Source organism: Thalassophryne amazonica, chromosome 17 (genome assembly GCF_902500255.1).
Source record: "Thalassophryne amazonica chromosome 17, fThaAma1.1, whole genome shotgun sequence".
In the NCBI taxonomy this organism is placed as follows: Eukaryota; Metazoa; Chordata; class Actinopteri; order Batrachoidiformes; family Batrachoididae; genus Thalassophryne; species Thalassophryne amazonica.
The window spans coordinates 21,872,152-21,889,417 of record NC_047119.1 but is presented as its reverse complement, the minus strand read 5'-3'; the positions used below and the strand labels follow the sequence as shown (position 1 = coordinate 21,889,417).

General features: G+C 38.4%; 1 protein-coding gene across 1 annotated transcript in view; it reads right to left on the bottom strand.

The window, feature by feature from the left end:
• shc3 (SHC (Src homology 2 domain containing) transforming protein 3) overlaps positions 1–17,029 on the bottom strand; it is a 70,996-nt gene extending 53,967 nt beyond the window's left edge. Inside the window, exon 1 of the mRNA XM_034192786.1 lies at positions 16,994–17,029. Coding sequence (XP_034048677.1) covers positions 16,994–17,013 — 20 coding nt within the window. The 5' untranslated portion in view covers positions 17,014–17,029. The remainder of the gene's footprint in view (positions 1–16,993) is intronic.
• Positions 17,030–17,266: the final 237 nt, after the last annotated feature.

Below are 17,266 nucleotides of genomic sequence, written 5' to 3'. Positions count from 1 at the left end.
ACAAGATGTTCAACAATATTGCACATAACTATAAGTAACTTATAACTCTGAATAACTCTCTATGTATTCACCCTGTAGAAAGGGGAGGAGTTATATAGCCTGATTGCCAGAGGTAGGAAAGACCTCCTGTGGTGTTCTGTGGTGCAACTCCGTGGTCTGATTCTAGGGCTGAAGGGGCTCTGCCAGGATGTCAGTGTGGCATGCAGAGAGTGGGAGGTGTTGTCCCAGATGCTTCGCAGTTTCCTCCACATCCTCCTCTGCCACAGACTCTAGATCAACCCCCAGGACAAAGGCAGCTCTCCTGATGAGAACCACCAGCTCAATGAACCTCAGGTCCTGTTTTGGACTTACTTCTACTTTTAATACAGTGCAGACAGATCTGCTACTCCAGCCACACTCATCACACACTTTGCAAAGAGCAGCAAGTGCAGGAGGCGGCAATTAAATAACCGAATGAATGATTCCTACTTGAACACCAACTTGTCAGTTATATTCTGTGTATTGACAACTTTATTTGACAACTAACGGAGCATCACAGAATCATGACTGCCAGAAGTGCCACTGCCAGAGGTGGAGATACAAGACTGGCGAGACTGATGCTACGTACATACAGCAAATCTGGTCAATAGGCTAAAAAAATAGTCTATTAAACAACCGATGACTCTGAAACATCCCATCCAAATCAAGATCTTGGATTCAATGGGCGTGGCCTTAAAATGGACTTTGTGCCATTATGTAATTTTTAACTTTGTAACTGTTAGAATGGACCAAGCAGTAGTGCGTCATTCCTCTGAGTCTGGTTTGCTTGAAGTTTCTTCCTCAAAATGCCAGAGGGAGTTTTTGCTTAGCACTGTCCCCTATGTGCTTACTCGGGGGGTTGGGGGGGGGGGTGGTAAGGTCACACCTTACCCCTGTAGTGCCATGGCCTAGATTTGCCCCAATTAAATAAAATACTGTCTCAACAACAACCTGAGTTTTCCACCCCCAGTTGAGAAATTCCTAAGTCATCTGGAGATCTTCAGATAAGTCTGGAGACGTCCCCCGATGGTCCAACAGTGCTTCGCAGAGGAAAACAAAGCTGTAATTCAAAGTTCTTCAAAGGGAAGCCCTCGTCTTTTCTCGGTTAAACTCTGGTCATTATGAATTACATGACATTATAATGGCTTCATGTCAGAATCTGAGCTTCTCCAGACCAGGAGAACCCAAACTTTCATGATTAAGCTAAGACAGGACCTCTCCTCATCCGGGGGGATGGGCTTCCTCCATGATAACACATGGTCATGAACTTTGTCTGGACAATCAGCTTTTACCTTGAGGTTTATAGCAAAGGAAAAGACCTTTGGTTTGAAATAAAAATTTAGATCAGTATTTCTTTCATTTATATCTAAAGACTTATAATGTTTGTTTGTATTGATTAATCAAAGTGCTTTGCATGTAATCATTCCAGTTTATTGATATGTGCTCCTTAACTGAAGTGTGTTTAAGTGATCTTTTTGCAGTGTCAACATGTGATGAAGTATTCTGTTTTAACCAAATAGAGGGTTTGAGTGTCTATTAATAATGGGTGTCCATTTGAGTGTCTTAGAACAAATAGTATTTCAAATTAATGTGTTTAAATAGTTGAATCATTTGAGTCTGCTCTGAGGACATGAAGTGTCTGTGAGATTACACACACCCTAAATGGGCAGAGTTTGATGACATAAGTCCCCTTTAAAAGTTAGAACAGAGTCTTGCCTTGCTCTCTTTATTTCCACCTGCTCCATGCTCCTTCTTTCCTTTCTTCCTTGTAAATGCTTAATTTTTTATTTTTGGGCTCATGCCCCATTGCTAAGCTAAGCTAAGCTGCCACGTGGCATTCATTCATTCTTTACTTTTGGACAAACGTAAAGTTTTAACCTGACGCTTTGAGGTGCGTCAAGTCTTTTGAATTTTTAAGAGAACGTCCGAGCTGAGCTTTTCAAATTAAGAGCGAATTTACAGAAAAGCGACTTTTCCTTTTCATAATTTTTCAACGCTTTTAAAGTTTTACTTTTTCTGAATTCACAAAGACTTTAATTTGGCTCTAACAATTTTTAAAGCTACCAGACCCCATTTTCAACAAACACCTTCTACCTCTGGGTTTCTGCAAGCTGACAATGGAGCTGATTTCAAACCTGACAGGAAGCAGCCAACCGTCGGCAAGGCCAGCCGACACAAGCCCTGGGAACACTCGGGGACACCTCTGAGTTAACCCCTCTGACCCAAGTGAGCTCACGCTGCCCGGAGCATGGACATCCATGACGGACGGATCGATCATCCGAACCATATCTTCAAACGGACCAGCTAAGTGACCCAGTCGACGGGTCCACAAAAGCGTTTGTTGTCTATGGATACAATGTGGCTAATTTTAGTCCTTTGGCTCCTTTTAAATATATTCATGCTTAATATTTTTCTTCATAATCTGCTTCAAAATTCATCACTAAATTCCAATCAGATTTATTTACCTAAAGTTTTAAGCTTTATCTCTCTTCTTTCCACGTCTCATGAGTGAGTAAGAAAATAGTTTCCATGAACGAACTTATTTTCAATCACTGTCCAGAAAATGCTAGTAAAATGTTAATTTCTTGTATAAATTGTAAATAAATTGTAAATATTTTCTACTGTGGTTTATTTTGTGTTCAGAAGGAAACTCTTGGTCACCCATATCGTGAGAATTCAGACTTCAGATCAGAGATTGATTAAATTAATCGAGACTGATTAATTAATTTGAGACTGATAAATTAATGTATGTTTAAATTAAAGCACTTATGCTATAAATAAGTGGTGCCCCGAGTATTAAAAGTATTAAACTCCAAATTGTTAATTATTTTGGTGACTCATCAGATGGGCCTAATCCACTGTAATTCAATTTGGGAGTTTAATTACTTATTCAGTGTAAATCACTACATATTTTTGGTTCCCCGTTGCGAGGCCTGAATATCTGTAAAGCCAAGTGTCAACAATAAATAAATAAATAAATACACTTTATATTATTTATGGTGTCCGCGTGTGAGGCGATTCGGTAATAAATTATTTTATTCAATTAAAATTGGTACATCTAATGGTGCTCCTGTGTTTAGGCATAAAGATTTAAACAAATACATTACATATGTATTGGTGCCCCGTGTGGCGTGATTCAGTAATAATAAATTATTTGAATAATTAAACGTTACACCCCTGTGAAGCGCCTTAAGGCAGCTTTGTTGTGTTTTCAGACTATATAAATAAATTGAATTGACAGACGTGATGGAGATGATGGTCTAGTGGTTAAGCAGTAGGCTTGAGACCAGAGGATCCTTGGTTCAAACCCCTGTCTGGCTGGAAAATCACTAAGGACCCTTGGGTAAGATCCTTCATCCCCAAGTTGCTCCTGGTGTGTAGTGAGCGCCTTGTATGGCTGCACCTGACATTGGTGTGTGTGAATGGGTGAATGTGAGTCATTAACGTAAAGCGCTTTGAGCTTCTGATATAGATGCAAAAGTGCTATATAAATGCAGTCCGTTTACCATTTAATTGACACTCTGCTCTGCAAAGTATAGATTTTTTTTAGCCATCAGTTGTTGTGACCACTGGACTCTATATGTACATGGATTGCTTAGGCATTTCTTTGTTGTGCTTTGGTTGTTATTTTATTGTTTGCACAGCCAGATCGGATGGTCACCCCACTTAGTCTGGTCTGCTTGAGGTTTCTTCCCACAGTACAATCAAAATGCCTTCAGGGTTTTTTTCCCCATACCACTGTTGCCAACAGGCATGGACAAGCCATCTGGCATACCAGCTGTCAACATAATTTAAGAAAAAGCACATGATAAATCAATTTTATCGACCGCAGCGGCCCATCGGTTGATTTTCTTGAAGGACATTGGGCTAATCCAATGAAATCTCTCAGCCCTCTTCATCCCACCACCCCTCCCCTCCTTGTCCCCTCCCCCTTGCCCAAGGTTATATCAGGTTATTGCCTGATATAACTGCTGACTGGAGTTGGAGATGGATCGACCACAAAAGCGCAAAGGGTGTGCAGACAAGCTGCGAGAAAGAAGGTTTAAAAGCCTACAAGCAGATGCAGCAAAATGTGCCAAACTAACTGATATGTTTGCCAGTGCCACCACAAGTTTGACGGCACCGTAGGTGCAGGGGCAGAGAAGGAAAAACTACCTATTCTGGGAGATTCGGAATTGGAAGAGCAGGAGGAGAAAGAGAGAGACGTGACCCAAAGACAGACTGAGAAGGATGTCAGAACAGCTACTCTCTGTCCAGTAAGAAGTAGCTGAAATGGTTATGAATAGAGACGTTTCATGTAGGGATGCATGGCGCCATGGCGGAGAGCCATTGTTTGTTTGTTTGTTTGTTTGTTTGTTTGTGTGTGTGGGGGGGGGGGGGGGTAGCCTCTACACCCACGTAGCACGCAGTCAGAAAGACACAGAAATGATGCTCGCCTGTGGAATTAACATTAAAATGTTTTGGGACAGGTGTAATAATAATAATAATAATAATCCAACCCCAGTTCCAATGAAGTTGGGGCATTGTGTAAAATGTAAATAAAAACAGAATACAATGATTTGCAAATCCTCTTCAACCTATATTCAATTGAATACACCACAAAGACAAGATATTTAATGTTCAAAATGATAAACTTTATTGTTTTTGTGCAAATATTGGCTCACTTTGAAATGGATGCCTGCAACACAATTCAAAAAAGCTGGGACAGTGGCATGTTTACCACTCTCTTTTTCAGGGACGTCCCTGAAAAAGACGTTGCTTGGATGGCAGCATGTGTTGCTCCAAAACCTGGACGTACCTTTCAGCATTGATAGTGCCATCACAGATATGTAAGTTGCCCATGCCATGTCCGGCCAAGCCCAAGATTTCCAAAAACAATTTGAAATGTGGACTCATCAGACCACAGCGCACTTTTCCACTTTGCGTCTCCATTTCAAATAAGCTCAAGCCCAGAGAAGGCGGCGGCGTTTCTGAATGTTGTTGATGTATGGCTTTCGCTTTACTTGGTAGAGTTTTAACTTGCACTTGGAGATGTAGTAACAAACTGTGTTAACTGACAATGGTTTTCTGAAGTGTCTCTGAGCCCACGCGGTAAGATCCTTTGCACAATGATGTCGGTTTTTAGTGCCTCAGTGCCGCCTGAGGTATCGAAGGTCACGGGCATTCAATGTTGGTTTTCAGCCTTGCCGCTTACGTGTAGAACGTTCTCCAGATTCTGAGTTTTCTGATTATATTATGGAGTGTAGATGATGGAACCACTAAATTCCTTGCAATTGAATGTTGAGAAATATTGTTCTTAAATTGTTGGACTATTTTTTTTTTTTCACACAGTTGTTCACAAAGTGGGGATCCTCATCCCATTTTTGCTTGTGAACGGCTGAGCCTTTTGGAGATGCTCCTTTTATACCCAATCATGACACTCACTTGTTTCCAATTAACCTGTTCACCTGTGGAATGTTCCAAACAGGTATTCTTTGAGCATTCATCAACTTTCCCATTCTTTTTTTAACCACTGTCCCTGCTTTTTTGAAACATGTTGCAGGCATCCATTTCAAAATGAGCAAGTATTTGCACAAAAAACAATAAAGTTTATAAATTTGAACATTAAATATCTTGTCTTTGTGGTGTATTCAATTGAATATAGGTTGAAGAGGATTTGCAAATCATTGTATTCTGTTTTTAATTTACATTTTACACAACATCCCAACTTCATTGGAATTGGGGTTGTAATAATAATAATAATAATAATGAGTTAAAACAGAAAAATATAAAAAAGTAAGAAAAAATGTTACAATAGTTACAAACAGATTTAATACCATTTAAAAATTATTAAAATTGAGGCATCTTCACTTAATAATATCTGGTGAAATTGTAGGCTAAAACGTGTGCAAATGCTCAACATAGGCAATTATTACAACACTCGTCTTTTTCAGTCAGCCGTAAAACATGCATAATAATATTAGCCTATAGTATACAAATAATGAATGTTTATGAGGCCAATGGTACAAATATTTCATGAGGTGAAAGCTGGAACGCTCCAGCTTTCAACAAATTAAATATTTATTCCATTGAAAGAATGTAAAAACATTCATTATTTGTTTTATATAATGGCTAAAACATATCCTTGTCATTTCATATTTTATTAATTTACAAACAATACAAAAGGGACTTACATTTTGGTGTTCCACTGGCCAGTGCTTAACAGTCCAATACGAACTTTAAATAGGAGTCCAAATGGCAATATAGTCGGTGGTTAAAAAGACTTTGTGTACTTCCTCATTCCAGCAAAAAAAAAAAAAAAAATCACGTCAGCTTTTGGATTTGTTTTATTTTGTGGTGGGGGGGGGGATTAACAGCATCAATTATCTCCTTGAAATCGTTGTCCGCCAGCAAAACAAACTCAAAAACAAACTAGCTAAACACCACCCCCGGCAGTGTGAGCGTGCACAGTGGTCAGGTCGTGCAATAGCAAATTTCAAATAGCACAAAATTGCACGCTAAAAAAAGAACTATTGCACGGTTAATGAAACACAATGGCAAATAGTATGAATAATTCATGTCACGTGACATACAAGCCACCAATCAAATGCCAAGGAACCACTCAGGCTAATATTCTTCACATTTGTACATGTACTATACTGTATACAGTTGTTTTGTGTTGTTGCTGACAACCATCTGGATGGTCATAAAGCCTACTTCTTTTACAGAGTGACTGTAATTAATGCAACCATCTATTACTGCATTATTTTAAAAGGTACCAATACTGTCAATGTAAATTTTTAGAAACTCTCATTCTCATTCTCAGTTCTCTTGACCAACCTAGCCTATCTTTCTCTCTCCTTAAGGCATATTTGGAGGTTTGCCTTTCCCTGATGTGGAGTTTATGTGTGTTCTTTTTCTTTGATTGTCAGTTTACTAAATAGCTCTAATTTTATATTTGTGAAGAGACAATATCAGATGAATCAAGCATATCTGACCTCAACTCTGTATTCTGTCTCCCTCAGAGTAGTGTGCTTGGATAATGGACTTCTAACAGCCTCGTACTCACCTCTAACATCCTTGTTTGTCCTCGTAGTACCTCGTACACAAACTGCCCCATGCTGCTGTTGCTGAATTTTGAATTTCTTGAAATTAGCACCACACTCAGAGATGAGCGTCCTTAGCCGAATATTCTGCCTCTAAGAGCCACGATTCTCCCATGTTTGAATAACTCGACTCGTACCACCAAAAAAAAAAAAAGAAAAATCATGCTACGTGGCTCATTATTCATAGTTCATTATTGGGTGGGACCAGGTCTTATGTGAGGCCATGTATGCTACATCTTTTAAACTCTAGTTCCTTTTTATTTATAAGTGCAACCTTTGATAGCAGTGTGCAAGCCTGATACCTTTCAAGGTTGTCAATTTTTTTGTTCGGAAAATTACCCAAAAATACTGACACTGACAGCAAATGAGACACTAGGGGAAACAGGTTTCACTTTCTAAGATCTTTTGTTATTTAAAGCTTTAAAAGTACATGTCATACAGAGTGTAGGTCTGAAGACAAAATATGAGTAAATTCAGTTTTCATGTCACTTATATACAGTCCCAAGGTGTTCCAAAGTCCATTCAATGAAATCATTTGATAGTACTAAAAGACAGTCAGTCTCAAAAGTCCGTTCCTTGATAGTTCATCATACACTGATGAAAGATTGTCTCGCCTCATCATATAGCATAAGACAATCAGACAAATAGTCCTTTTCTTCTTGCTCACCATGCACTGATGAATGCGCCATCAAACTTATCTGTGCCCTTTTTAGACTTCCTCTTCCATGGCATTGTTCAATCAATTACTGAGACAGCTATAATGGTAAATATATTTTACAGAGCTTTAACAACATTAACTTTTATAACATTTTTCACTTTCATAAGGCAACATCCGTGCTGATTTTTTCAGGATAAGAGCGAATTTACAGAAAAGCGTCTTTTCCTTTCCTGTAATGTTGTAACGTTACTTTTAACATTTTCTAAATTTACAATAAAGAAAGAAAGAAAGAAAGAAAGAAAGAAAGAAAGAAAAAAAATAAAATGTAAATTTTCTGCCATGGTTTTTATTGTGTTCAGGTGGAAACAGTGTTGGTCAGTCGTATAGTAGAAGTTCCGACTTTTAGATTTGAGACTGATTAATGATTTGAAACTGATAAATGATTATTGATTAATAATTACTGATTAATTAATTATTGTTTAAATTAAAGTACCTATGCTTTAAATAGGTGATGCCCTGATAACGTCGAGGTAATTAAACTTCGTTCCAAATAGTTATTAAGTCTTAAAATTATTTATTTTGTTGCCTGCTGGTTAGGCCCAGTCCAATTTAATCCAATTTTGACTTTAATAATTATTCAATTAACATGACTGTTAATGCATTCCTTCCCCAGACAGCCTCAGAACAGCAAAAATCCTGAAGTGAAACTCTTTGCAGCTGAAATCCAGCTTTGGAAAGTCATCATTGGAAAGTAATAAAAAGAAACATCCTTTCTGTTTAAGTGATTTGAACAAGTCATAGAACACTGGATCACTTATACGCTGGAAGTTCACCTTCACCTCTTGACTTATGATGTCATTAACTATAAGCCTGCAAACCAAAGAAGAAGCCATCAATCCAAAAACCAACATTAAAAAAAGTTCAAGAAAACAAATGGGGAGCCCCCCCAACATCAATTTTGGATTAATGGGAGTTTTTCAGGTAATGATGGAGTTCTGTCTTAAAGGGTAACTTTGCCACATTTCTATCTGATGCCTAAAACTCCTTAATTTGTTCCATAGTTATGATCCGAAGGTTCTGGTGGACCTTTTTGAACACAAGTGTCACGTTCTAGCTGTTTGGGTATCTTCCCTCAGATGTGTAAGACCTGTATCATCATTTAAGGCGTTTGCATTTTTGTGTAAGATTATAAAATTGCTAGTTGTACCATGAATCTTTTTGAGATAGCTGCTGAAGAAAAATATGACTTTTTGAGATCTAAAACTGCCTTGGTTTAATTCTGCAGAATTTTTTCTGCTCATCAACACATTTAGGCACTGAGTCTACAGTTACAGTTTGTAACTCACTGACACCTGCTACTTTAAGAACAGGTTCATTGTCGTGTCCCACAGCAGCCTGTGCTCAAGGTTCTTGAAATGGAGCAGTATCACCACCTGGTGGACGTTTACCATTAATGCAGATACAACCCCAATTCCAATGAAGTTAGGAAGTTGTGTGAAATGTAAATAAAAACAGAATACAATGATATGCAAATCCTCTTCAACCTATATTCAGTTGAATACACCACAAAGACAAGATATTTAATGTTCAAACTGATAAACTTTATTGTTTTTGTGCAAATATTTGCTCATTTTGAAATGGATGCCTGCAGCACATTTTAAAAAAAGCTGGGACAATGGTATGTTTACCACTGTGTTACATCACCTTTTCTTCTAACAACACCCAATAAGCGTTTGGGGTTGTACCATAGAATTTCACCAAGAGCTCTTGTAGTGAATAAATACTGATATATGTCTTATTTTGTATTTTTAAGTAACATTTTATATAAATAAAGTAGACATCATAGTTGACTTAACACACATACACACTGATAAAATGAAATGTGCAGTTTGGAAATGTGAGTTTGAACGATTTAACCAATGTGTAAGTGTGACGAGTTCCACCCATAAATTCAGGAAGCACAGTTCAGCGTAGAGCAACTACATACTAAAAGTGGCAAAAACAAGGGATTTGAAGCCATATTGTTTCCTAGCTCGTGTTTATTGATGGCAGCTCCATAGTCATGCCTGTCTTGTCATCACCAGCTGGGTTTGTTTAGATCTACAAAACACATTTAAAAACCTATTTACAAAATTTCACTTTTGATTTGGGGAAAAAGCACATTTAAGAGGTCAATGGCTGTGTTTAATGAATAATCCTTTAAGGTTTAACAGTGTTTTGGTGTAAAATCACACAAGATAATTTTGTTGTTTTTTTTTTAAATAATAAACACAGGTCAATCATGTGATGGATACATGAACATTTTCAAGTCAATGAAGATGTCTTGGACTTCTATCTTTCAGAAATAACCAACAGCATGACACTGTTTAAGTCCATCTGGAGTTGACATTTCTCAAAAATTGGGAGATTGTACAAGAAGGAGACAAGTGAGGGAAGCCACCTAGACATTCAGACAACTCTGAATGAGTTATAAGATTGTGTGGATGTGACTGGACAAACTGTGCATCTTTCAATGTTTGACACATTTTGGAATGTACTGCACTGTATCAGTCTGATATATAGAAGACATAAGTTAAACTTTAAAACAAAGCACACAGTCATCTTTTCCAATCTTCAATGAAATGATCAAAGTGTTGAGCCATGATCGTCCTTCAGGCTATAAAGTTAAGTAGGAAGCAAACAAGAGCAATCCAAGATTTCTGACGTCCGCCAAGAGTTGACGAGGACTCAAAACATATGTGATTCACATCGAGACCTGGAGTGTACCTGAAATCCTGATCCAGAACTCGAATCACCTTGAAAATTCAGTGGAGTCTTCCATGTGCTTATATCTATCTGTGGTGCAAATTTGGTGAAAATCAGTGACATAGTTTTGATGTAATCCTGCAAATCCTATATAAAGTGCAATCTTGTTCCAGATCCGGATCCAGATCACCTCCAAAATTTAATTGAGTCTTCCATGGCCTAATACAGGGGTGGGCAACGAGTACAGAGACACTGCAGGTTTTTCTTGCAACCAGTCACTTCAGCAGGTGGGTTACTGATGAGCTTCTCCCCTGAACATTATCACCTGATCATTAATGAAATCACCAACTGAGGTGATTGGTAGTGTTATTTCTACCTGGTCCTTCAACCGCTGTACCTTGCTAAAACCAAACCATTGTATTCCTCATTTTAAGTTTATTCAAGGTCATGTTAGAAACCAGGCCTGGGACCCTCACAGACAGTGTCCATCTTGTGAAAGGCCCCTAAAATGAGTCATACAACACTTTTTGGGTGATTCTTTAACTACGGGCACTATTGGCCTTGTAAATGTAATTTCCACCACACCATTGCCTTACAATATAAAGCGCCTTGGGGCAACTGTTTGTTGTGATTTGGCGCTATATACATGTGCTCTGATGTCACTGTTTATCTCCATAGAAACTACCCAAACAATCTTTCATACAAACTGTTTAGGGACATTACAGTGTTGTAGTGGAAATTACGGCAATAGTGTTGGACAACTACATTTTGTTTAAAAAAAAATCACAACAGTTGTATGACATTGAATACCCCAATTATGTTTTGATTATTTTACTGATATTTTATTCAGAGATATTTTAAAACAGAAAAAATGTTTCTTTACCATTCATTTTTATCATTGAAGATCAAAAGTCTGGGTGTGGGACAAGCACAAAACGGCAATATTTGCATATAATGATGCTGAAAAAAGGTGAAAAAGTCATCATAGACTACTAGAACAAATTTCGTAACACACTTTCATTGTAAAGATAACTATAAAAGTGTGAAATTTCCCCTTTTTTCTGTTTTTCATACAATATGATCAAAGGACATAAGTGCCCGTAGTCTAAGAATCACCCTTTTATATCTTGTGGGCATTAACATAGGTGTGGTTTAGTCTCACATTTCTAATGTTACTGGCTCTCACCTAAAGGGGGAGCTCTCCCTGTGTCTGAAACTTGTCCAGATGATAGAGTAAAACTTAACATATTTCCCAGAACTTCCAAATAAATAACACAAATACTTAATAGCTAACATAAAACAAAGAATTAGCAGATATTATTTAACAGTAGCAAGGAAAACCTGCAGTGTCTCAGCCCTTCATGGCATGATTGCCCACCCCTGGCCTAATATCCATTTGTGGTGAAAATCTGTGCAGTAGGTTTGACGTAATCCTACTCACAATCAGACAGATAAATAAGTACACAAAAGCAATCAGAAGATTTCTGATGTTCGCCAATCCGGATCCAGATCACCTCCAAAATTCAGTGGAGTCTTCCATGCCCTAATATGTATCTGTGGTGCAAATTTGGTGAGAATCCGTGAAGTAGTTTTGATGTAATCCTTAAAAGCCCATAAAGTGAAATCTTGATCCAGAATCTGAATCACCTCCAAGTTTCAGTGGAGTCTTCCAAGGCCTAACACCAATTTGTGGTGAAAATTTGATGAGAATCTGTGAAGTAGTTTTGATGTAATCCTTCAAAGCCTATATAAAGTGAAATCTTCAAACTGGACCCAGATCTCCTCCAAAATTTAGTGGAGTCTTCCATGACCTAACATCTGTGGTGAAAATTTCGTCAAAATCCATGCAGTAAATGGACTGCATTTATATAGTGCTTTTTCATCTGTATCAGACGCTCAAAGTGCTTTACAATAATGCCTCACATTTTTCAATTTTAATTTTATTTTCATTTATATAGCGCCAAATCACAACAGAGTTGCCTCAAGGCGCTTCACACTAGTAAGGTCTAACCTTACCAACCCCCAGAGTAACAGTGGTAAGGAAAAGCTCCCTCTGAGGAAGAAACCTCAAGCAGACCAGACTCAAAGGGGTGACCCTCTGCTTGGGCCATGGCTGGGATTTGAACCAAGGATCTTCTGGTCTTAAACCCAATGTCTTAACCACTAGACCAGTAGTTTTGACGTGATCTGCTAATAGCCAGACAGACAAATAAATTAACACAGATGATTTTAGTACATCCTTTGCGGACATAATAATCTGGAAATATAACACATTTCATGTTCTCTGTTCTTATATAATCTTCTATTCTGACTGAATTAGAAAAAATATTACAAAATAAAATCCTTGATGACTGGCCTAGGAACAGATTAGTCACATCTTACCTGATGAAAGCAGAGTGATGACAGACCGACACCCACAGCCTCGTCTTCATAATTGCAATCCAAGAATCATTTGTGCTTTCTGTGAATGGTTCATTAAAAGAAGCAAACGCAGCCGAAGCACCATTAGTGCGTCTGCGATTAGATACAGCAACCTTATTCTACCTGATAGATTTCTGGAAATCAAATCAGTTGAGTTCTAATTCACAGCAGGTTCCTTCATTTAAAATACAGCAAAGCAATGGAGAAAAACATGTTACACTAAATTTGCATCTGGAGTTTGGTGTGGAATGCTTTGAGGTCATAACAGGAAATTTAAGTCATATCACAGTGTATTTTTTATGTAAAAGTAATACGATTGTTTTCAAACAGCTTTTCTTGTTTATATTTGGTGTTGGCTGTGAAACACTTTGAGGTCGCATGTGTAAATTTATTTTTTAAAATTTGACTCTTGCACAAATACTGACTAGTGACAGTGAGAGAGTAGCAACATGAGTTGAAAAAAAAAAAAAAGACAGTCACGTGACTCATGGTGCCATCTTTGCTCCAAAATAGTGTTCACCGTTAATCTGTCTGCATGTAAATCCAGCTATTTTATTCATTTATTTGCTGAAAATGCTGGGTTGCTGTCCATTTGGAGGCACAAATAGACACACAAAGTGCTTCAAGATGTACAGATTCCCTTCAAATCCGAGCAGAAGCAACATTTAGGAAAATAAAGTCAGCCGTGTGGGATGGAAGCGACTTCATTGCCAAGGTTTTGAGATGTAAATTTATTGTTCAGTCCCATGTAAAGTAAAACTCACCTAAACCATCATCGTATAAACTAGATATTCACAGTCACCGGACAAAAAAAGTCCCAATGTTTTTGTATTGTTTTCCATGTAATAAACACTGTATATAACAGATTTTGTATCATGGATTTTCCGTTCACATTGGATAAAATGTCCCATCCGATTACAATGTATTTCCATTAAAAACCCCGAGCAGTCTGGACGTGTAGAGGTACAAATTAAAGTTCAGCACACTTGCCGATTTGAGTAAAGTGGGACCGGAGTCATTTCCCTGATTAAAAGTAAAACCATTTAATTTTTTAAACCGTGTTCAGCCTGGGACCCGTAGCCTGGACTTGCACCTGTTAAATTAGACATGATTTGACACTTTCTGCTTTCACTCTTTCATATTTTAATAGTTTTTGCAGTGCGCACGCTGATTACAAATGGATCAGAAAAGTCTGCATATTTACAGCAAAAAGTCTGAAAAAGATGAAATTGTACAGTTTACCTTTGATTTGGAGGTGATGATTGTAGAAAGAAAAGCTTGTTGAGGGTCAAATTAATCCATAATAAAGCATAATCCAGAGATGGAGAACTTTAAAACTGTAACACACGTCATTGCATGAGGAGCAGCAGCTGCATAAATCAGGCTTTAATTTAATTAAATAAATCATCATAAATTGTAAATTTGATAGCTTAACTATTTTAGTTACACATGTACCTGTACCTGGATGTGTTGCTGTATGTGGTTAAATAATTTTAAAAAAATGTTGAAGACATTAAAGGTTCATTCAGTAGTTCAGCACAGTTGGAGCCAAAATGTCACCATGTTCTGAGTTGACTGGCAAGCATGCCGGCAAGGAGGTGTGGTCGCCATTTATTATGAATGGATTATGAAAAGTTCAACTTCTGTATCTTGCTATTAATACAATAACATGCTTTTGGATGGCGGTATGCATTTTCAGAGGCCCCACGTCCATTACCAGCCTCCCAAAATGACCGATATTCGCCCGAGTTAGATGAGGGCGATTATCGGTCATTTTGGGCGAGTATTGGGATACTAGCCCGCTACTGTGGACAGGTATAGCCAGGTAACATAAATGTAAATCTATGCTACCGGCCCAGCAACGCCTCAATAAGTGATAATATTGCCCAGTATTGCCTGGAATAAAACTCATGAATGATCATCCACAAAAGAATTGATTATTGGAGTTTTACTGTAACGCTTGAAGGGCCTGTGTCCAATCTGAGGATTTACAAACCACCTGGAATGGAATTTTACTCAAAGCTGAATTAGTTCGTTATGATACAAAAATTGAGTTACAATGTGAAACTAACGGGGCCTGTGTGCCCAGTCTGGATTGTATGTATCGCGATAATGTGCCTTGTTATGTCTGCAGAATTTGGAAGCTGGAACAGATTGGATCCGTGTAAACTTTCAACACTAATATGTCGGAATGTGTGGGTGTCACGGTAAGTTTAATACTTTCCTTACATCATTTAATGTCATTTATTTTCACTGGCTCAATATGCAGGAAAGAACGGTATTTTAAAACGTATTTTGCAAGCTTTTTCCAGTGTGTTCACTTCCGCACTGAAAATACACACGAAAGGATTTCACATCCAGGCACATTGTCAGTATTTTGCCCCGTTTGAAAATGGTGACTCACTCGCCATGACGGCACATTCGCATTAAGTAGGCAGCATTGCATCTGCATTCTCTAGTTCTTATACAACCCCTGGCAAAAAATATGGAATCACCGGCCTTGGAGGATGTTCATTCAGTTGTTTAATTTTGTAGAAAAAAAGCAGATCACAGACATGACACAAAACTAAAGTCATTTCAAATGGCAACTTTCATTTGTCATGGCCTGCAAATAGTCCGGATCTTAATCCAATTGAAAATCTTTGGTGGAAGTTGAAGAAAATGGTCCATGACAAGGCTCCAACCTGCAAAGCTGATCTGGCAACAGCAATCAGAGAAAGTTGGAGCCAGATTGATGAAGAGTACTGTTTGTCACTCATTAAGTCCATGCCTCAGAGACTGCAAGCTGTTATAAAAGCCAGAGGTGGTGCAACAAAATACTAGTGATGTGTTGGAGCGTTCTTTTGTTTTTCATGATTCCATAATTTTTTCCTCAGAATTGAGTGAGTCCATATTTTTTTCCCTCTGCTTGGTCTAAAAAAGTAACTGTTACTGACTGCCACAATTTTTTTTCCTGATTTCTTATAGTGTTTCTTAAAGCCAGAAAGTTGCCATTTGAAATGACTTTAGTTTTGTGTCATGTCTGTGATCTGCTTTTTTTTTTCCTCTGTGCGTTTGTGTGTGTATATATTACACATATACACACACACAGCAAAGTATATATGAAATATTTCATCTATGCACAAAAATAATTTACCAAGATACAGTGCATCCAGAAAGAATGCACAGTGCTTTACTTTTTCCACATTTTATGTTACAGCCTTAATCCAAAATGGAGTAAAGAGCGCTCTGGAGCAGGTTTTCATCCAGGATGTCTCTGTACATTGCTGCATTCATCTTTCCCTCAATCCTGACTGACAGTTCCTGCTGGTGAAAAACATCCCCACAGCATGATGCTGCCACCACCATGCTTCACTGTAGAGATGGTGCCTGGTTTCCTCCTAACATGACACCTGGCATTTACACCAAAGAGTTCAATCTTTGTCTTATGAGACTAGAGAATGTTGTTTCTCATGGTCTGAGAGTCCTTCAGGTGCCTTTTGTCAAACTCCAGGTGGGCTGCCATGTGCCTTTTACTAAGGAGTGGCTTTCATCTGACCACTCTATCATACAGGCCTGATCGGTGGTTGTGCTTCTGAAAGGTTCTCCTCTCTCCACAGAGGAATGCTGGAGCTCTGACAGAGTGACCATTGGGTTCTTGATCACCTCCCTGACTAAGGCCCTTCTCCCATGATTGCTCAGTTTAGACAAGCGGCCAGCTCTAGGAAGAGTCCTGATCAGAACTTCTTCCTTTTATGGATGATGGAGGCCACTGTGTTCATTGGGATCTTCAAAGCAGCAGAAATGTTTCTGTACCCTTCCTCAAATTTGTGCCTTGAGACAATCCTGTCTTGGAAGTCTACAGACAATTCCTTTGACTTCATGCTTGGTTTGTGCTCTGACATGCAGTGTCTTCTGTGGGACCATATATGACAGTTGTGTGTCTTTCCAAATCATGTCCAATCAACTAAATTTACCCCAGGTGGACACCAAGTAAGCTGTAGAAACATCACAAGGATGATCAGTGGAAACAGGATGCACCTGAGCTCGATTTTGAGCTTCATGGCAAAGGATATATATTATATTTACACACACACACACACACATCTTCAACCACTTAGTCCAATCAAGGGTCGCAGGGGGCTGAAGCCTATCCCACCAGTCACAGAGCGCGAGGCGGGGTACACCCAGGACAGGATATATATGTGAATTTGCAAAAATATCAAAATGCTTTTTTTCATGTCGTCTTTATGGGGTATTGTGTGTAGACAAAAGGGATGGGAAAATGAATTTACTCCATTTTGGAATAAGGTTGTATGATAAAATGTGGAAAAAGTGAAGTGCTGTGACACTCCTGGAA